Below are 22,270 nucleotides of genomic sequence, written 5' to 3'. Positions count from 1 at the left end.
ATTTAGTTGTACCAATTGAGTTTTCTTTCCTAATATAAAACCTTCAAACAAAAAGCATTCCTTAAAAGCTCTAGAGATGAAAAATGTAAACTAAACTTTAAAATTTGCTAATTGTATATCCCTTTGTCTTTGGATTGCTGCATAGCAGATCAATTCCAAGTAATTATTATGTGAAAAATGTAGGACTTTTTGGTTCATATGTGTATTGAAGAGATGCAAAGCCAATATTAAAAGAATTTTAATTGGTTTGAGATAGTAGCAGGAAATGATTTTCCTTCATTTGTAGAATCAAAAAAAAATGAAAGTATCTCAGCTATTAAATTTGGGAAAGGAGTGCGTATTTCAGCACTGCAGTTACTGATGTGTGAAATACAGAAAAATGTTAATTGAGGTAGGCTTGTGAAGTGAAATTAGTTGCAAGTGGACTGTAGATGAGCAAAGGGATTCTTAGGGTGTTGCACCTCAGCCATACTTTGAGGTTAATTCATTAGAGATAATTGGAATGTTAAATAGTTTTCTATAAGGAATTGCTGCTACAGTGGTCTAACACTTTTAATCTGATTGAATGAAATGCTAATTACCAATATTCAGATTTATGCTATGCTTATTTATGTACTTGCTACCCTTATTACTTCCTTGACTGCTGATAATATTTTCTGTCAAGGGTGACAGCCCTTCAATCATCTGAAAATAAGGGCTTGAGTGAGGGAAACTTCAGCAAGGGCTGCCTGTCCTGTCTCTATCCATGAAGTCTGTTAAAACACAGGGGCAGCTGAGCAGTCTTCCAGTGTTTCACAGCTGATTAAATCCTCACCAATACCTCCAGAGCAAACACAGTACCTTTGGGGTGGTTCTCTGTGTGGGCTTGACAGCATTTATGCACCATTGCGCCCAAAATTCCAACAAATGGCAATTATTGGTATGACATGAGTGGGTTTGCAGCCTGAGTACCCAAATGTGGTCTGGGTGCCTTCGGGACCAGCAGGACTTGTTGCTCTCCAGTCAGCAGGACAGATCCATGGTCTCTGGAAGGAAGGAGAGGAGGTTTGCTCCTGCTGGCTCTGTCCCATGGCAGAGCCAATTCAGTGTGGTGGGACACAGTGTCCATGCCCTCAGCCAGGAGTGAGACAAATCAAATAATGCAGGATATATTCTCCACAGAACACCAAGGTGAGCTGTCAGGAATGAAGAGAAATGCTGATTTACACCAGAAAGCCAAATACAAACCCATAGCCTGTCACAGATTTTCTTTTTTCTTTCCTTTATTTATGACTGTGACATAAGTGTCCTCTGCATCTATTTACTCTTACCTGGGGTCTCAGGCTTGCATATTTCATTTGCCCAGATGGGCTGCATCACTCTGTGAAGGATGATCTCCCTGTGCTGGAGAGGTGCCTGTGCCAGGTCCCATGCATGTTATCTCTTATTTATTGCCTCCCTGGCGACAGGCTGTCGCCAACAGGCGGATAATTAGAGTGGCTCAGGCTGGAGACCTGTGGAAAGTCTGAGTACTTTCATAATTAGCCCATAAATGCTGTAGGTTTGTGCTAGAATCCTCTATAATTTCCTCTATCAGAAGCTCAAGGTTCTTTCTTCAGCGACATATTTATCTTTTATTCTTATAAAAAGAGGAAATCCTTGCATTATGGATCTATTCTCATTTGTGCTGACTTACTTTTGATGGCTTCCTATTAAAACACACAGCTTTTGCTTTTGGAGAACCTTGGAGTCATTTAAAGAGAAAAACAGTCCCTCTTTCTGCTTGTGCTCCCACCCTGTGCAGAAAGAGAAAAAGCAAAAGGAAAAAGTAAGAATAGGAGAAAAGTGTTGTCAGAAACAGCTAAACCAACAGCATAATCTGCAAGTTCTGTGCGTACTGTTATGATATCTGAAACATAATTATCAAGCTTAAGTTAATTAGACTAATGCTTAGAAAATCTGGCATGGCAGATTGTGGTAAGTAATTATATATCCCGATTAAAAGATGTAATATGCAGTGAGCAAAAGCAAAAAGAAAACTCCATTTGATACAGCCAGTGAACACAGACAATTAAGAAGTCAAGTAGATGAGCACCAACAAAGATACTGAACTTTGTGGAAGATGATGGGCAAGATGCCAATTTTTCAGTGGAACAGATTTTGCATAGTATCAGTCAAACTTTTGTTTTATGAAAATCCATGCTACTGTTTCCTAACTGAAATACATGAAGGGCCACTTGCTTTTGCATTAGGGCTAGCTGACATGAATACAAGGGAATGTGCAAACAAGATTGTGACATTAGAGTACTAGTTTACATATATATAGAAGTTGTGTAAATGGCTTTTCTTAAAAGCAATTCACAAGATGTCATATGAGAAATAAAGCTGTGAAGACAGTGTCTTCTGCAATTAAGTTTAATAATGATTATGGGTCAGGATGAATGGGGAGAGCTTGTGTGCCTTTGTACCACACAGTATGTGCACAGGAAAACCCTGAAACACACTGAGAACATGATCCTTTTTTTTTAACTTTTGCTTGAAGAAGAAAGTTTTGCTTGAAGAAAGTTTTGCTTGAAGAAGAAGATAGTTTAAAGAAAAAAGACCTAAAGAAAGGAGAGAAATGTAACAACAGACCTGTGAAGGAAGTTCGGATTGCAACTTCAAAATGTGTCTAAATAAATAAAATTATTTTGCAAGTTCTCCACAAAGTGTGTGACTGTACAACTGATTCCCCAATCAACTCCCTCCTGAAGGAGGAGTGAGAAACCTGCAAAGCCCTAGTCTGGTAAATTCAGATGAAGCAAGTCCATGCGTGATCCATTCTCACAGCATTTAATCCACAAGTTTTTGACTGCGCTTCTGGAATAACATCCGAGTTCTTCTCAGCAGAGCCATGTGTTTTATTCATATCTGCTGGAAATTGCTTTCATTTCCGTTGATCTCATTGTTTCCTAAGGCATGAACAAACTGATTGAGCTGAAAGCATACAAAATTACTTTTTTGTCTCTGAAAATTGGGAATGTTTGGGTTGCTTTAGGTTGTCTTTGTACCTTTCCTACCCTCCATCCTGCATGGTCATGTGTTCCCCCCCCAAGCAGTGAGGGATTTTCTGTAGCTCTGGAGCATGTCCTGTGGATTATGCAAAGAGAAGGTGGTGATCTGCTGCCAGGGTATCATCACCAGAACAGAACTTGCAAAAATATTGCAAACTAAAAAAGTTCCTGCGACTTCTCAGATGAGTGTTTTTAAAATATCCATGCTCAAATGTTTTAATATTAATTCTGTCCAAAAGCAATGATACTGAAGTCTACATATTAAATAATAATTGTTATGCAAATGCTATCAGTTTATGATTCCTACATAGAAACATGGGATGTCTGGGAGGTTTTGGCATGGGCAATAGCAACTGTTTTTTCCTAGGCAGTTTAATAATATTTTCAATATATTTTCATCAAAAACACCTTTTTATAAGAAGAAGCTACCAGCCTTAATTAACTGCCAGTCTATCCAGCTAAAATTAGTTCTTCTCAAATTCACAGTCCCTTCACTTAAATTAATTTCAGAAAATTCTATTCCATGGCTATTATGCCATCCTTATTTTTCTGCATGGGCATTATGTGGGTACAACTTATTCCCCAGAAGAAGGATTTCAACAGAAGGCCGACACTGCAACACAAATACATCTTTGTGACGTTTGTACAATAGGGAAAAAATTACATGGGCAAAGCCTCCTGTGATGTCCCTTAATAAGACAACTTCCTGCATAAGTTTTACAGCAATATTAATGGGCTGGATAAACTGGAAGAGGGGATTGGCCATCTGAAATCTCCAATTCTGCTCCCATATATGGGTTTGGTACTATCCACTGCCACTGGATCATTGAGACGTGTGAGCCTCCACTGGGTCTAAAAACTGTTCTAGGTATTGAAGATTTTCTTCCCTTTTCCTGCTGCTATTTTAAGAAATGAATTTACAGACTCTGGGGCATTTGCCCTTGATAAAATTTGTTTGGTTCTTATCCCACTAGGTCAGTGGAATACCAATAGATTCTTAATGCAGTCTGTCTTTTAGAGTTTCTTTCATTTCTCAGAGCAAAAGTAAATGTCATTCATATTGGCAGGTTGTAATGGGAACGTTGAGACAGTAGTTTTTAAAAATATACACAACTTCTTTCAAATAGTCTTTGTCTCTCTCTTGTTTCTTCAATGTGTCTATAGCAATTACAAGGTTAGATATCCCTTAAAATGGTAGAAAAGGTCATTTTGTTGTCTTTTCTACCCCATGGCTCAGTGAAATATTCATGGTACAGCTCAGGTATTGGGCTTGGGTTTAATGTTTCGTTGCATTGCCATCTGTTTTGTTGTTGCAGTTGTTGTTGTTGTTTTGTCCCTTGGAGGGGGCTGAGGGAGCAGGGAGGCAGCAGTGAGGGATGCTGGCATATGAGCCCAGACCTGATGGAAAAGAGGAGCAGTGAATCTGCAGGAGCAGTGTAACTCCTTTGATCCACACTCTTCTTTTTTAACATTAAAAGCCCTTCTGGTGAAAATCTGCCATTATGCACATGGCTCATCAGTAGTAGATGTGGTGGGCTCTGTGCCTCCTCAAAGGCTGTGAAGCCACATTAAAGTAGTCTTTTATATTATTTGTAAAGTTCATTTATATGACAGCAGAGACATTGAAGCCCAGCTCCTCACTGAGCCAAATGGCACTAACAAGGTCCAAGGGTGTGTGTGCAGCAGAGCTTTCCAGAGTGCTGCAGTGGCTTGGGGGCAAAGGGCAGCACAGAGAAAAGATGAACCTGCAAGGGGCTGCAGGGCACCAGGAGGACTTGGCAGCAGGTGCCCAGGTCCCTTGGCCACAGCCAGCTGCCACCACCCAGCTGTCACAGACCTGGGGACACCACAAGGACACAGAGGCCTGGGCAGGGAGGGTTTCTTTGCAGTGGGTTTCTCACAGGTGAGTTTTAAGCTCTTTTGTGACTGTTTTTACTGTAATGAGACTGTTTGGCCCATAATGACTCACCAGGATTTTTCAGATGCTTTTTGATCATCTTGCTCTTTTTCAGCATTTCCCTCTTACTGCTGTTGATTTAAATGTCATGACATTTTAAACATGACTTATTATAACAAAACAGTATATAAAACAATATGCTGCATAATAAATGCAGCCATATTTTTTTGAGTGAATGTTAAATGAGAGCAATTTACTCTTCAACCTATTTTACTACCTACTTACTAGAGGGTATTGGCTGCCTAAATCCCAGGGAGGCAATCTAGGTGGTGAAGTAGCCTTGCAAGACTGAAAGCCAAAGTATTTGAGGGGTGCCTGGGGGACAAGGCTGACCTGGGGATGTAGCTTTATCCAGGAGTGTTGTGATCCTGAGCACTGTGGGGAAAGCAGAGCAGGCAGGATCATCCTGGGAAGGTCTGTTGGTGAGTGAGGGGTGTCCTGAGAAGCACACGCAAATTCAGCCCCTGTGGTTCACCTCAAATATGTGGTATGTGTCATTTTGGACCCTGAAGTCTCCTTGAAGTCCTCCTACAGTCAGTGGAGGGAGTGACTCAGAGTATGAGTTACTCCAGAACACATTGATGGAATGTTTTCATCTTCACTTCACAAAGTGTTGCAGAGGGTGAGGATTTTTTTTTTTTTTAATAGAAATAAGCTAATTCCCCAGAGAAGAAGAAATACACTTTGACCACTATGGGCTCTTCCTGCACATCCCAGAGATGTGGTGACAGAGGTGGAACTCCCCCCTGGAGATGAGGGCATGCTCCCATTCTCCTTCCTGGTGAACTGGCTCTGTGCCAATGCCACAGCACCTGCAGCTGATATCCTTTGTGCTGTCAGAAAAAGACAAAGAAAGCAAATAAACCAAATCAGCCTCCTTAACACACATGTTTTCCTTGGCATGTCATGAATCTTATTGAGAGCATGGCAAATATTTGTCTAAAGTTAAGAAGATTACTGAGGGAAGTTGTGACTTTGAAACTCACTGCAGCAGGAGCCAGAATACATCACCCTGCTTCAGGCACCTCGAGGTTATCTCTGCTCCTGGAGTGGGACATGCACATCTCTCTGCAGCTCTGACCTCTTGGGAAGAGGCTTTCAGTCAAGTAATGCATGCACCTGCATGAAATTTTTGAATCACTGACTCTATCCTTGATTAAAGTGCTTTTCCTTGATTAAAAATAGCCTTTTTCCAAATGAGTAATGTTGCATGACAGGCTGTGCACGCAGGATAAGGTTTCCTCCAACATCACACTGGTGACATTGCCATTTCTCAGCCAGGTCTGTGTGACACATTTCTCATGTGTAGACAGCCCTCTGTAGCCAAGGCCATTAGGAAACTCCCCACAAAAATCCACCTTCTCTTCCCAGATGAGGAAGACTGCAGAGGTGTTTCTAGCATTATCTGCTAACTAGGAGGATAATGGGCATGGTGAAAATGTATCTAAACACTTTTATAGATTCTTGCCTGGATTCAAATCAGGTTGTAAATAGCAGTTCCCCAAGTCTTTGGCAAGACTTCTTACCCCAGTGGATATTCCTTCAAGTATCTTCTTTATAATGTGCTCACTTTCCAAGAATTTTATCTCAGTTGGAGCCAAACTGGAAGTCTGTCAAGATCTGAGCCCTTCAGAGTGCAATCTACATATTTCACCGAATGGTAAACGTGTTTTCCATGCCACTGTTGTTCTGCTTGTGGGCTTGCTTGTCTTTTATATTTTTAAAAGCAAATTTCTTAAGATTCTTTTTATGTTTAGTATTTTTTTTCTTATCAGAATTGTTAGAAATGACGGTTTGCAGAGTTTATTTTAGCAAAGCACTTAAACATGTATGCTTAAGGGTTTTACTTAACCTTTATGTGTTTTCACAAAATTCTCTTCATCTAAGTGCTAAATAGGGTGCAGTTATTCATATGTGAAGTGTGGGGTTCAGGTCTTTCCTCAAAGCACAACAATAAAACTGAAAAAATATTTGCAGTCACTATGACAAAGAGTCAACAGGAGGGTAAAGAACCACCACTCTCTAAAACACACTTTTGATAAACTGAGGTTTCCAATGGAATATATGCTTTGCAGCAATATAAGCAGCTGTGAGGTAGCAGCATATTTCATGCAGAAGCAGTAAAACAATTGGAGAAGGATTTTCCAGTCGATACTTTAAAAATCGTCTCATATAAAATGCAGATAATTTAGGCTTTTTTCCTGTCTCCTTAAATAATTCAGATTTAATGCAGCATGTAAAACCCACCCCAAAATCAGGGATTTCTGATTCATGCAAACGCAGATATCTGTATGATATAGAATCATAAGCAAAGTCAGCAGATGAGAAAATTATAGGATGTGGGTTTTTTCTGCAGTGTTCACTGTAAATTAGAGCAATTAAATTACAGCAGTTTTGTAGCTGTAATTAAATATGGAGACGGGCCCAGAGATGCAGAAAGCACTGAACTGCCTGAGCTGCTCGGGCTGGGAGGGGGAGCAGTGGGAAAGGAGCCTGGAAAAGGGTCCTGATCCCACAGCAGCTGCTGGGCAGAGAGGCCTCCAGCACTGTATTAACACAAAGTCTGCTGAGTTTTCTGTGTGGTCAAGGGGGAGCCTGCTGGGCTTGTTCTCTGCCTTGTTCTTGCCTTTCCTGGGCCCTGAGCAGAGCTGGGGCGATGCTCAGCTGGGAGAGAACCCGAGGCTGGGAGCTGCTGCAATGATTTTCCCCCCAGGGATTTTTCCCAGGTAGGTGGAACAGGATGTGTGAGGCCATGTGATTTCAGCATCCCTGGGAAGCTGCTTTGTGAAACTGCTGTGTTTCATCCATTGTTCTTTCATTTTACATTGCAAGTCAAGTCGAGACTTGAGGCACAGCTGAAGGCAAACGGGATGGAGGCAGGAGGCTCAGACTGGCAGAGGAGGGCACCTACCAAAAAGCTCACACTCCTTTCAGCAAGACAGCAGAGAGTGAGGAAAGGCTGAGCATAGCAGGAGGTACAGATAATAGCAGTAAATGCTGCATTTAATCACATTGTGCAGTGGGGTGGAAATGAAGTCTTACTCTGAGGTTATAAGTGAAATACAAAGAGAAGTGAAAGGAAAGAAAGCACTGGGGGAAAAGAGCAAGGAGGTCAAGACCAGGGGGAACAGGGCAAAGGAAACAATTCAGGAGTTAAGTTGTGAAATCAGTAGCAGAGGAGGCTTAGATGGCTGGAAGCCATCACCAGGACCAGGAGGCTCCCAGTATCACCAAAGGGCTGAGGAGCCTCAGCCAGCTCAGCCTGGAGCTTTTCCCCCAAGGGGTGGAAGCTCCCCCACAGCTGCAGTGCAAGAAGAGGAGCAGGGATGTGCTCTGGAGCGTTTTGGTCACACAACTCTGCTGCCAGAAGGGATGTGGGGGAAGGAAGGTGTAGTAGCAGCCCTGGGATAAAGTTTGTCTCCAACCTGTGGAAAAGGGTTGCTACTGGTGAGAAGAAATTAGATTTTCAGCCTCCTCATGGTTCATGTGTTAATCTGATGTTGAGATATCACTCTGAATATTTCACCACAGTGTAGGATTTAACTATAGAAAAGGTGCCTGGATATCCCAAGGTGTGTTGGCAATAATGAACACCAGCAGCTGGGTAATGCCTGATCTCTGATTCAAGCCATTGGCAAAAATTCATTCTTTTTATTTTTTGGTAACTGCTGGTTTTGATAATACTATATTTTATAATTGCTGAAGCAGCTGAGTTTTGTTATGTTGCTGCAGTTTTGTGTAATTACTCTCCATCACTATAATTTTTCTTTTAGTTAAATGCATTGGAGGTTATAAACTCTTAACTATCAACTATAAATATTCATGGGGAGTGAGAATAGTTCTAACTACCATAAAAGCTTTTTCCCAATAATTTTGGCTAGTGCTGTGTATTTACACAGGTTGCTTTTCTGATGGTGTTATGGCATAAGTAGAAAAAAAAAAGTACATATCACTTCAAGCAACAGCCAGTCATAGACCCAGGTCCCCTATAGTCTGCTGTGCTAAGAATTCTGGGCTCCTCCACAAAGGGCAAGAAGGAGAGGTCCCCCAATGTGAATGTGCTATAAAACAATATTGTGTTTCCCTTAAGAATTGCAGTGATAAAAACATAGCCCATTCTGCAGCACTAGCAACTTTAATAAAATAACATAAAGCACAGCTGTCAGGTCTGCCAGCATCTCACACTGGGAGACATGAGTGAGAAAATGAACACTTTTCACAAGCAGAAATATTCAAAGAGCTCCACTGTTTACATGTAATCAAGACTGACAGTCATAGATTATCAGTGGAAGAGCATTTTCTGCTTGAGGTGAAAGAAGAGGATAATTTATCAGGAAGCCCAAGAAGTCAGACATCAGTAATGATCTGCTTGAAGAAGGGCACGTCTTAGAAATAGTGCATTTATTTGTACTGCAAGGCAAGAAGATGTTTGGAGTTATAAACACGAGTCTTGGTGCTTGAAGAATGCTGAGCAGATACAGTGTGCAATTTGCTGGGCAACTGCGATTAGAGAACTGACTAATGTGTGTCCCGGTGCTTGTTCAGAATATTAAAAGAAAAATTTAGCATAATAGAGATCGTCTAAAAGAGCTGCTCATGCTCTCTCATCCTGTTCCCTCCTTTTAGTGTTATCCGAGCTCTGCTGAGGGCGTTGCTCACCCTCAGAGTCACTCCTGTAGAGTCTCTACAAACGGGTTTGGTTTCAGAGAATTTGGGGCTTTTGGAGTTTTGCAGTAAAACATTTTGTCCATCTGGTGCAATGCTTTTGCATCACTTTTCTCTTATGAAAACAGGCCAAGTACCATGTGCTTTGAACTGGTAACCAATTTGGAGCCCTACAGAAAAGGTTTTATAGGCTCACCTTGCCTTGGTGTGCACTAAGTTTGCAGAAGTAGAATTGTTGTACAGAAAGTGTCACAAACTTCAAGCTAGTCTGTGTTTGGATATATCTGAATAAGGATGTCAGCTCAACTTATCCAGCTTTTACTCTGACAGGGGTAGGAAAGATGGATAAATCACTATTTTTTATGGATGGATATCTGGCAAATAGAGGCACTTTTTTACCCTTTGACTTGCTTCTTCAGATTAATTCAAACGTTCAATAGAAGTCAGATGTTTGCAAAGATTCACAGCTGGGACTTGGATGTGTGTGTTATATCTGGCAAATAGAGGAACTTTTTTACCCTTTAACTTGAGCAGAACCTTGGAGTGTTCTCGAAGTGCAAGAGAGTGTTGCTTCCTCAGATTAATTCAAACTTTCAATAGAAGTCAGATGTTTGCAAAGATTCACAGCTGGGACTTGGATGTGTGTGTGAAAATGAGCACACTCTAAGGCACAGAAGTCCCTAAGAAACAAGTAACAACTGTTATGTTTGTTCCCCACCTGAATTCTAAATCAGTACAATTTGTAACTGAAATATCTATGTTCTCCTCTCTTGAAAGCAGCTTTACAACTTAGCTAAAATAGTACAGAGACTGTCTTAATCTCTCTTAATTAAAAAAAAAACAAAAACATTTTACATAAAGTACAATTTACATAAAGTAAAATTTTACATAAAGTAAAAAAAAAGTAGAAAGTACCTTCAGCTTACAGAGGCCCTCATGAGGAGAACTGCACCAGGCTGAAATGTACCTTACATAAGAACACATTAAATAACCAGGTGACACCAAACCCATCCATGACCACATTCCCTTGTCACCATTAGGGATCCCCAGCAGATCCTGGAGATTTGAAGAACCAGCAAGGTGCACAGGAGGACCTGCACTGTGCTTTTCAGCTTCCATGGATTTGTAGTATGTGCAATCCCTGAGCTAGAGCTTGATCAGCAACCTTTATTTTGTCATCTGCCTGTTGGTACTGTTGACCTTGAACCTGCCAATTTTGCATCAAAGTGTCTCTCTCTGTGCTTTGGGTTGTACTGGAGCTGCAGGATGATGGTGTCAGAGAAGGGTAGAAAGCCACCAGAGGTGATTTTCCCAATACCTCCAGTGTTAGATTGATAATATCACAAGCTAAGTGGCTCTGGGGTGATAATTGTGGATTGCACCTCAGAAATTACTGGCACAGCAAGAGCTCTGAGCACAGAGTAGTCCTAGGATGCTGTTTGGGGATAGTAATTTTATACTGAAATAATATTCATCTATAAGTCAGTTAACAATGAATACCTTGGCTGTGGCAGTGATTTAACAGCTCAGGCTGTTGTTTGACATTCTCAGTGTGCCCACAAAATGTGGAGGCACCTTTTCAGTGAGAGAGGCTCGAGATGCCTGCGCTGAGCTCCCATCCAGGCTGGGCTGCTCTGTGTCCTGGGGGCTGTGCACTGGCAGCCAGAGCTGCTGGGCTTCCAGGAAAGTTTCAGGATTCATTGCTGCTCTCCATACATCTGTTTTAACCTCAAAGATTGATTATTTTTAAAGGTTAGCTGTTATGTAGCAGAAGAAGACCTCACCTTTGCCAGCTTTGAGAAGCCACTGTGGTCTGTAACTGCACAGTTTTAATTTAAACAACAACAACCATTGCAGTTTAACCCTCCTCATTACTACTCACTTCAGTTTTCTTGAACAGGAAAAAAATATCACCACCTACCAGTTACACCTCCACTTTACCAGTCTCCACATGGAGCCAGCTCTCACCTGGATTGTGCAGGAGCAAGATAGGAAGGGAGAGCAGCAGCCAAATCATGTCACTAAAAGCAATTCTTCTGGGTTAAACAAAAAGACCTTGAGGAACAGGGGCAGCTCTCCCTTGCCTTCCAGCTTTTGCCTGCTGTACCTCCTACCAGGTTGAATGAGCAAAACACTGCTTTTTTCAGAAAACAGCTCACACCTCAGTCAGATTTACCACCATTTGCCTTGTCCTGGTGCATTCTCTTGTCCACAGAAAGTACAGGATGATGGATACTCATTCCAATAACTCATTGCCAGGTCAGCTGTGGTAGCTACACACCCTGTGGGTGTGTGCAGAGGGTGACAGCAGACTTGTGGACTCAGGGCATGTGCTGATAGTGTGTACACTGTACCAGTCCCTGCCTTTTAAATCTTTCTCTCTTATTCTGTGGCATTATTACAAGATGGATTTATAACATACTTAGTACTAATGGAACAATGAAGATTAGTCTTCTCTGAGTCGAACAGTAATATACTTTAATTTGCCTACAGCTACTGCATTGTATTGGCATGAAAGGAAATGGCTTTCTAATGCAGCTTCATCTGCTGAGCAGGGGGAATTCTGTGCTGCACAGTGTAAAACTACATGGGACTCTAGCTGGCAGCAAAATTCAGAGTAGGAGAAACATAGCATAAATAAAAGTATTTGTGAGTTGGAGGTATGCTAACAATCCTAGTTTGTTGCTAAACATTCCATATACAGTAATGTACTTTGCTTGGGGGTTCATGATGGCTTCATCTTTGTTTTTTCACCACTTCATCTTCTATACTATAATTTTTCCTGGAATAAGAGGTGTAAATTCATTAGTTTTCAGGTTTTTTGTGACATTAGCAGGAAGCTGATATTATGAAATTCCTTAGAAGCACTGGTGCTGTTAATGCAGTCTGTGCTGTGCTCTAAACCTAGAGAACCACTGGAATCTCAATACTTGATCCGTTAAGTAAATGTTTCTGCTGTCTGGTGTAAATGCTGCCTTCACTTGACAAGTGTCAGGCGTTCTTTGAAGGGACATGTGCACAAATAGTCACTCAAGTGCCAGTATTTACCCTAATATGGAGCTCCCCTCTTCAGGAAAGCAGCAAAGCTGTCAGCTTCTCCCTTCTTCTTGAGTGGCAAAGGAAGAAATTATCATGTCTGGGACAATATCATGTAACAGTTACTGCCTATGGGATAGAGCAAATTTTTGCGGGCACAGTGTGCCAGTTGGAAACACAAATTATATGTTTCTTATACTTTTTTTTCCCCAAGAAACCAATGAAATATAATTATGCTTAAAATGACAGGTTTTGTTTCTAACCAGGGATGTGTCTTGCTTTCAACAATGGCAGGGAAGGATTAATAACTTACATGCAGAGAAGGAATGAAAAAAATATTAATAATGAAAAAAATATTAAAAAAAATATTAATAACTGATGGGAAACAGTTGCAACAGGGCCTTGTTATCACAATAGGTCTTTGATAGGAAATGTTGTCTCATGAGCAGAGGAAAAGACAGTGAGAAAAATTCACAGGAAATAGTGACAAGGCGTCCAGCTCACTCCACTGGTGGGGTGAGTGCTTCAAAGGACCTGAGTGTTTTCCTGTTGCTTTACCTGCCAGCTTTGTATCAATGACTCACTCACAATGATGTGTCTGACCATCAACTCACAAAGCTGAGCCTGTCCCTGCCTGTCCCTCACCCTGACACCTGGTGCTGTCCTTGTAAATGCAGCCACTGTCACCACTCTAAACCAGCAACCTTCACCCTTTCTCTCTTCATCACCAGGTCCATCCGTCCTGAAGACACATGGAATAGTTAAATTGGTTGCCCTAAATTTGACATTAAAACTGAAAAAATAATAAACTGACTTTTTTTCCTTTTCTCCCTCAAAAAGCTTCAGCGACATGACAAAGATGATTCCCCTGACAAGTGGAGGACAGAGGAAGAAATGGCAGCTGAAGCAGAAATTCTGAAGAAGTATTTCCAGGAAAATTAGAGGTAATGATCTGACCATTGACTTACTCCTGCAGCACCCAAACCTTTGCTCAAGCCTCCAGAAGCTTCTTGAGGACAACAGAGCAAATATCTAGAATGAAACAAAAGAAAACAAAGCTCTTAATTTTGTGTTGTTTCTAAAAGGTCACGGCACTCCAACAGTGGCTGAAATGACATGCTCCTTCTTGAACAAATCAGCACCACCCTAGAGCATTTTGTTTCCAGAAAGCAAAAATAATGGTGTATCTAGAAATGAGAATCGTAAGCATTTACTTAAGAGGAGTCTTTAACCTAACATATCCTCCCTCTGTTTTTAGGACAGAGAACAGCCCTGGTACCTCTACACAGAACTAAAACTGGTGTGTCTGTGTACAACCACATACACATACAAAATTGCATCAGAATTCAGACCATAGAGTGCATTAGCAAATACTAACCTCATCTGTCAAGTATTAAATGATTTGATCAGTTCAACTTCCAAAACTAAGCCTGCTGGAAAACTGCCTGTTCTGCTAAATTTTCCACTGACCTTAAGAGAAAAAGAAGGATTTGCAGGGAGGAATAGAAAAGAGAAAACACTTGGCAAACGCTAACATTAGTGCTCTAGAAACTGAGTTTTTCATTTAGTACCTGGAGTCCCAGGAGCCAGATTCTTCCAGCAGAAATGAACTGGCCCCCGGAGATCAATGTGATTTTGGCTGGGATGTAATACTGCAGCAAGGATGCCAAATCTCCCTCTCCCCTGCTCCCCATATGCTGTTTGCCATCACCCAGCACTCTCACTTCTCTGTCATTTCTGACTGTTTCATGTTTTTCCTCTGAAGAGCCAAAATCCCAGAAATAACCCTCCTCTCTCTGTGACTCACTGCTTGCAGCCTGGCTTGAGAAATCTTGAGCTAAACCACACTTCGTATGGGTGGCACACTTGGGTGGCAGCTCTCATCTCCTGCGCCATTCTGCCATTTGGATGGCATTTTGGATGACTCCATTTGGAGACTTCCCCTTCCATTTTTTTTTCTTGCATCGTGACCATGCTCTTGTCTTCTCCAGCCAAAGTAGCTGTGCCAGCCCTTCTGTGGATGCACAGAAAAAGCCATGTAACACATGCAATTCCCATCTGTGAAGGAAATTTCTCCCCAGCAGCTGGACCTCCAGGGTTTGGAGCAGCAGGGTTTGGGCTACACAGTCACATTTCTGCAGTGGCTGCTGGAGTTGCATTTAGACACCCACTTTTCACCTTCTCAGAAATATGCTACTCAAAAGTGAATTACTCAGACAGGAAGAACATATCCTTGGTAATGCATGTGTAAGGACTCTTCTCTAACAGAGACATTATGTGGTGCTTCATCGATGGCCCAGCAACCAAGGAATAATACTTAGGGGAAAATGGCACATCCCTATTCCAGTGTGATATTGTTTCCCTTTATTGATTTGGTAGCTTTTGGGGGGATTTTTTTTTTGTTTCTTCAGAAATGAATTGGAAATGCATTTTTTCCTAAAGATTCTCAAAGGTTGGAATTAAATCCCCACATATCAATAAAACATTCTTTATCTCTTCTGATACTAAACACAAAGCTGGATAGATGGTATAAATCCTTTCCTGCAAGCAAATTCATGTGGCTGGACATCTATTTCCATTTATTATGAAAATGAGTCAGCATGTGTCTGCATGGATGACCTCTTGATACATTTCCCGGGATATTAAGGTCATTACCTTTCCTAGAACAAACTGGTAAATTAAATCTTCCTGGCATCATTATCATGAGAGTGTCTAGTCCTTCCAACCCTTGATTCCCAATGTTAGGCATCACTGTCAATCTCTTCTCCCCAGCATTATTTTGCTTCTGAGGTTTAAGGCTCTGAACCTGAGATAAAGGTATATCTTTGCACCTTCTGCATTTCTCAGCCTTTGTCTTCTCTCTTAACCTTGCTTCTAAAGTGATGAAGATTGAAAACTTTTAGCAAATTAACCAGGCTATATCCATCCTTCTTTGAAGCTATTTTTGTATTTCACCTACAAAGGATTTATTTTGCCATTTGTGGCTTTACCTGAATGACACTTGAGGTTTTTTCATGCAGCATAGGGAAAGTCGGAAAAAGCTGAATGTGGGTGTTCTGCAGCAAATAAATAGTGGTTTTTAATGCCTCATGCATTGTTTTTGTACTTCATTATTTTGTTTAAAGAAGCCCAGCTTAGCTAGCTTAGCCTGGGCAGACTGAGCTGTGTTTTAGGGCTTTTCCAGCTACCCTTATATTTATCACAAGTCCTTCACCACCTGCCACAACTCCTGTATTACTGGACAAGGTCCAGTATCATCTTTTACCTGTATTTAGAGACTATCTGATCAAGAAGGACTTGCAAGTAACTTTTTCCTAAAAAATACTTGAGTAAGGCAAGAAGCTCTTAGTTCTCTCCCTACTTCATTTGCTGCTGCTTCTACATCAGTCCCCAGATGACCCAAAATATCCACTTGCTTAAGGAAATGAACACATTTAGCCTTGCTAAGTTTACACCCTTAAGAAAATGCTTATCTTTAAATATTTTATCTGTGTGTGCAACATCAGTGAGTGAATTTGTGCTTTGCATGTGTTTCTGGTCTTCCCCTGGGTGTCCCCATGCCACTGTATCCCTCCTCATTAGAAGGACTTGTTCTTTCTGCTCTCAGAACTGTGTCTGCAGAGCTGAAGCTCAGGAGAACTTCATTTGACTCTGGAAGAGAGAAAGAAAAATAAAGAAAAACTTTCTAGGGGGAGAATATTTAATATAGAATTTCCCCAGTTAGTCACTCTCTTGTTAGTAGCACCAAGATTTTACCTCTTTAGAGCCTCTTTGAGAGATGTCTTATTCTGTGTTGGCTGTCCTCTGGTCAGCTGTGTTTGATAACTTGGCTGCTTTTTGAGATGGATCCACAGGGAAAAGGCCCTAACTCAAAGAGCAGGATTGGATGCACCCTAATTTCCAAGCCTATTTTCAGACTCGCCTTTTGAATTTTCTGGCTATGTATAGCTGGGTGTTTTGATAGTCTGTTTTGAGCATTTTAAATTGCATATGCCAGCAAAAAGGCTAAAGATTAAAAGACTTTAACCTTCAGATAGTGTGTGGAAAATGTTTCTCTTCAAAGGCAGCTTCACTCTGTGTTGTTATTTCTGAAGAAAGAACCAGGCTGCACAAGTTTCAGTAGTTTTCCTGTTTTGTGCATAACTGAAGTAATACTTTTATGCCATTAGAAAAGTAGTCAGTCTTCAGTACAATGTCAAAATGTCCCTTTGCATAAAGAAGTTGACAGTGATATTCTGTTGCCAAGTGCTTAGTTACAAATATTCAATAGTTTTTAATTGCTTAACCACCTGAATATTTTGTGTCCTGCCACATGCCAAATTATTGTAGAAATCCCTTCAAATAATGTGTCCTGCACAGCCTTGAAGGATTTCTGATGTCAGTTCTCCCCCTTGTCCCCAGTCTGGCAATGTTTCTGGATAATATAGTCTTCCCAACTTTTCCAGAGAGTATAAATTTTACTCTTTTTTTTCCCCAATTTACTCTTTTTTCCCCCAAAGAATGCTTTGAGAGCACTCATCCTGCCTCACAGCTGCCTGTTCTGCACCAAGATCTCGGCGTGTGTGAAAAAATGCTGTTCTATTGACTTCAGCAGGGAAATTACCCCTGATACAGCAGCAGGCCAGGAGGGAATTTAAACTGACAATTTGACTTGCATCTGATTTTGCTCCAGCACCTCTGGAGTGTGACAATCCATGCTGCAAGCATGAGAGTGAACACCAATCCCATCACTTTCCTCAAATTTAGGCAAGTATGACAAAATGACTTGCAACAACCATCTTTGCTTGTTTTGCTGTAAGAAAAACTCTCCTATAATTTCTGCTACTTTAAAGTGCATAAACCCACAAAGTAATGGCTATGTCTGTGGTCCACTGGGATGCAGTGAGGACAGTCTGCCCCAGAAGATGCTGTACCTGCACGGTGGGCCACAGAGCAGGTTGTCCCCTGGCTGGGCACCACAGGCATGGTGCAGGTATTTTCTGTACTTGGTGCTGCCTGCTGGCAAAGCAGAGTCACCAGGCAGCTTTGAGAAGCCCAGGGAGCTTTTTCCCACTCTGGCATGGGAAATGGGAGCAGGGACAAGGGGTGCAGCAAGCAGAGAGCCTCAGGATTTTCAGAGCCTCGCTTGATAAAGCAGGGCAACCTTTTGAGTTCTTACACTGGAGTTAGAGTCAGGTGGTGCCAGGGCCTGGGCAATTCCCAGAGGGCATGGTCTAGCAGCTGTTTGTGTGTAATCCTGAAGTAAACACACATCCCAGTAATCTGCTATAGATTTGTCTGCACTCCAGATTTAAGTGCTATTAATCTCCCCCACTCAGAAGCCTCCAAGAAGCATTAATTAGAAAGCAGGAGCTGGCAGTTTGCTTGCCTGTGTGAAACTATTATGACCTGAGAATGAAGTATAAGCTTCAAAAGAAACACATTTTATGAAGGTCACCTTGAAAAATATCATAAAAGTCTGTCAGAAGAGAATGCAGCATTCCAAGTGTGCATTTCAGTGTGACATTATGCTTTAAGTAGTTGGAAATAGCAAAGAGAAGATGGATCAGATCATAGGGTCTGTGCTTTTCCACCCAAAATTCTCTTTTTTTCTGCAGTAAGTACATATAAAGTAATGTTTTTGTCATTTCAATGGGATGCAAGGAAAATTAATTATCAACACAAATCCAACAAACATAATCTGGCCCTTGCTGGTATTTTTAAAGTGTAAAATATCCAAACTCTCCAACTAAGCAGCAGGGGAAGGTTTATACACAGGAATTACATTACCTCTCCAAGGTGTAAACAGCCAGAAGTGGTGCAGTGACTGTACAGCAGTGACACCCAGACTAGAAAGCTCAGGGCAAAAGCCTTCCCCAAATAAATGTGCTGATGCACAGCAGCCTCAGTGTTTAGGTTGCTTATTTTTCTGGTTGAAAAATATGTGATTATTTCTTATGAACACAGAGCTACAGGAGAGCTAGCTAGAGTTATAAATGAAATGTCATCCTCTTGTGGGAGGCAATGATGAACCCCTCACACCCATTCCAAGGCTCTGTTTTGAGGCTGGAAGTAGTACTGTCCTAAAAGGTATACACCTCATTCTCTGGACTTTCATTTCCCTGTAGGTGGCCATTTAATTCATTAATTCCACAGAGCACTGCTTGGATCATGTAATTATGGCTACAGTAAAAACATCAGGGCCAGGGACACAGACATGATTGTACAGCATAAATGCAAAGCAGCAAATGTGTTACTGTTGGTGAAGAAAGCTGACAGCCAAATGTTCTCTTAACCTGCACATCCAGCAGCCTGGATGCCTACCTGGGCTGCCTGTCAAAATCAGATATTCTCAGTGGGATCTGTTCTTGATTCATCTTTGGCTTTGTGTGTCACATTGTCTGAGAGGAAAATGGGGAAAGCTGAGCATAAGTGGTGAACATTTGTCTGAGGACCTGAGGTAAAAGAACTGAGGTACAGGACAATGCTGAGCTTCAAATAATGATGATATCAGCTGTGGCTGGGTATTCTTACACCCAAACCTGTGCTAAAATGGTGCTCCTCTCTTGCCCCCAAAGCTGCCAGAGGATGCTCTTCACCAGCAGCCAGACCCTCCTCGAAGCAGATTCTCAAAATACGTGCCAAGTGATTCACAGGCTGCCATCGAACTGTCAGTCAGGAGGGGCTTACAATGGAAACTGTTGCTCAAAATGCCGTGGGAATGGGAAACATATGTTTCAGTGAGAGAGACAATCAAACAAAGAAGTGGGTGGCTGGGGAATTGCAGCCACAACAGCAGCAAGATCCGAGCCTCGCGCGCAGCCCCGGGGAGCGAGTTCGGGGGCCGTGCCCTCATCTAACACTTGGGTAACAGCTTTGTGTTTAATAAGCTGAGATAATTTTCCCAGTATTGAAGCCAGCTCTAAACACGTTCTGAAGCGAAGGTACAAAACTGAAGATACCAAGCCAAAAAGCCTATTTCATGCTCAATTATTAGCAAAGGTTTGTATCGTGGTATCCTGTTGCTGTAGCTGCTGCATAATAGAACTGCCCAGAGAGACTTTGGAACCAGCTACTCGAACATGACCTCAGAGCTTCAACACTGCCTTTGTGTGAGTGTCGGTGTCTAGGCTGTGTAGGTGGAAAGGCATTAATAACTCCTGCAGGAAGTAGTTATTTGAGAAAGGAAGGGGGTGATGGATGTTGGAAATATGTTGGACTGAGCGTACTTGAGGCTCTGTTGTGTGCCAGGATGTCAGTCTCTACACAAAAGCAGAGGTATTGCAGGAATAAACTCAAATGCCCCATTTGTGTCACCACCTGGGGCTGCTGCAAGCCTCCAGCTACCACTGCAGTAGCACCTGTGCCATGAGTTTGTGCAGGGATTTCACACACAGCTTCCACAGCTTCAGGCTCCCAACATTTCTATTGCTCTGCTTCAGGAACACCTTCCACATCTGTCATGTCACCTATTACAGGTCTTTTACTAGAATGGACCACCAAGAGATGCATAAAATTGGAGCAGACATGGCAAGAATTGCCCCATTCATTCTTCAGCATGGGGGCATTTTCTGGGTGATGGTTCCAAATCACTGGTGTGTAATTCCTTGGCATTAGGCAGAGTCCCACCACATGGTCAGGATGGCTGAGGATAAACAAGAGATGATAGTCTTGAAAGATTATTTGTAGGAGCTTATATAAGAGATCATGAGCCCCAAAGAGTCTTGCATGAGGTTATTATAGCAAAATAGATTTGAAGAGTAAGAAGCTGGATTTGATGACACAAGATGCCCTTTCTAAGCCTTTGTTCCCATGAGGAGCGGTCAACAGAGCTGGGGACTGTGCTGTCTTACTCAGGGACATCAGAGAGGTGGCCTCACTTCATGTTTGTTTTTTGTAAAATGATCCTGACCTCTGTCCAAGGGTGCTTTGTGAGTTAGGAATGAAAAGCATGATGTGAAAGGCAGGCATTGCTATTATTTGCAAGTGCAGTTTATTGAAAAAGCAGATAAGAAATCAGACAAATCTCTTTCCAGCTCTGGTAAGTAATTTTAAAATAGTTGTGTGCAAGGCTTTTCTCCTTCCTCTGTGGCATAGGAGCTGCAATGTGCTGTGTGGGGGTTTAACACTGAACATTTCCTTTTGCCTACTGCTGTCAGGGGCTCCTGTCAGAACACACTAATGAGCACCTAAGTCGTTAGTAATAAACAGCCTCACATTTTGTCTTACTAACAAAGATCAAAGCTGCTATTATATGTAATGATCTGTTATGTTTGATACTTCTCAGGTAACAAAGTGTTTGGAACACATCCCAAGACATCAGAAAGTCCCCAGAAAGAACAACCTCATTCTCCAGTTCTCAGTAGCCCTGGAACTGCAGCTCAACAATTTTATTATGTTCTACAAGTATGGGATTCTTCCATGAAAAATTTTATTGGACCTTTGGATATCATCAAGGTTGAATTCCAGCTAAGACAACTAAACAGCACTGGTTCAAAATATTGCTCTGAATTGTAACTCATATTTTTCTGAATTGTGTACTTGGGAATGAATCTTTTTAAATTGTCCCTTGGCCTAAATAGAAATAAAGTGCCAGGAAAATCAAGTAGCTACCGCATTTAGGTACGTTATAAAGTGTTTACTCCTTGTGTGCTCCTTGATTCAGTTACTGTATGTAGGCTATTTTATCATAGAAAAATTAGATCTTTTAGCAGTGTGGCAATTCATACAAACCAAGACTTTGTTACAGACTAGCCAAGATAAACTTGGAAAGCTGTTCTTTCTGCAGGTGAGTTCTATAACAAGAAATATTAAGCTTCCTGAAATCTTTCTTTTTTCTGTTCTTTTAATGCATTATGAAAAGGCTTCTGGAGTTTTAAGTGACACAAAACACTTCTGTAAAGCAATTCATATGGGAAGTTGCTCATGGAATAGTAATCACATTAGAGTTAGGCTGGCATGAATGGCTGCTCACAGCCACAAACAACGAGTGGGAGCCTCCCACGTGGAACAATCTCAGGGCAAGAAATTCTGTGTTCAGAACCCTGCACAGGAAGAAACCCACCACAGGTTAGTTGTTGATTGCTAACACATAATACAGGAAAAGAAGTCAAACAACAGATGGATGAGAGAAGAAATGAGTCTGTAAGATCTGTGTGAAAAGAGCACCCATAATCCTCCTCTGGAATTGCAGGGAAGCAAACAACCAAAGCTTTCTGTGTCCGCCAAAGTCAGGATGAAAAACAAAATGCCCCCAAGTCTTTCAATAAGAGTCATGCTGAGGGAGGCCACAGGGTGCAGAGCCTGCCTGAGGGCTTGAGGAGTCAGGTCCAGAGCAGAGCCTGGTAGAGCTTTTCCTGCCTGGCAGCAGTGTGATCATGTTCAGAGCAAATTCAGCTGCTCCATGATAGTCTGTCCTGGAGGGTTACAGCCTGACCTGAGAAGTATGACAATGCACAATGGATGAGTTCTCATCATTTTCACCAAGTCTCTCTCTGGTCTGTACTGCAGAGCCATTCAGTCCAATGGCTTGAAGTCTTTAAGCTTGTCAAATATAAATAGAAATACTAGAGCAAAATCACTGATGTTTGATTCCAGTTTT

At 41.7% G+C, this 22,270-nt stretch overlaps 1 protein-coding gene across 2 annotated transcripts in view; it reads left to right on the top strand.

The window, feature by feature from the left end:
* Positions 1–21,295, top strand: part of FHIT (fragile histidine triad diadenosine triphosphatase) — a 521,997-nt gene extending 500,702 nt beyond the window's left edge. Inside the window, exons 6-7 of one of the 2 annotated variants that reach the window (XM_039695552.1) lie at positions 13,531–13,634; positions 20,957–21,295. In XM_039695552.1, the coding sequence (XP_039551486.1) occupies positions 13,531–13,632 (102 nt within the window). In that variant the 3' untranslated portion in view covers positions 13,633–13,634; positions 20,957–21,295. The remainder of the gene's footprint in view (positions 1–13,530; positions 13,635–20,956) is intronic. The other variant, XM_039695551.1, reaches the window with a different exon arrangement.
* The last annotated feature ends 975 nt before the right edge of the window (positions 21,296–22,270 follow it).

Source organism: Passer montanus, unplaced genomic scaffold (assembly GCF_014805655.1).
Source record: "Passer montanus isolate IOZ18808 unplaced genomic scaffold, ASM1480565v1 scaffold9, whole genome shotgun sequence".
In the NCBI taxonomy this organism is placed as follows: domain Eukaryota; kingdom Metazoa; phylum Chordata; class Aves; order Passeriformes; family Passeridae; genus Passer; species Passer montanus.
The sequence above is the reverse complement of the archived record's forward strand: the minus strand, read 5'-3'. Positions and strand labels throughout refer to the sequence as shown.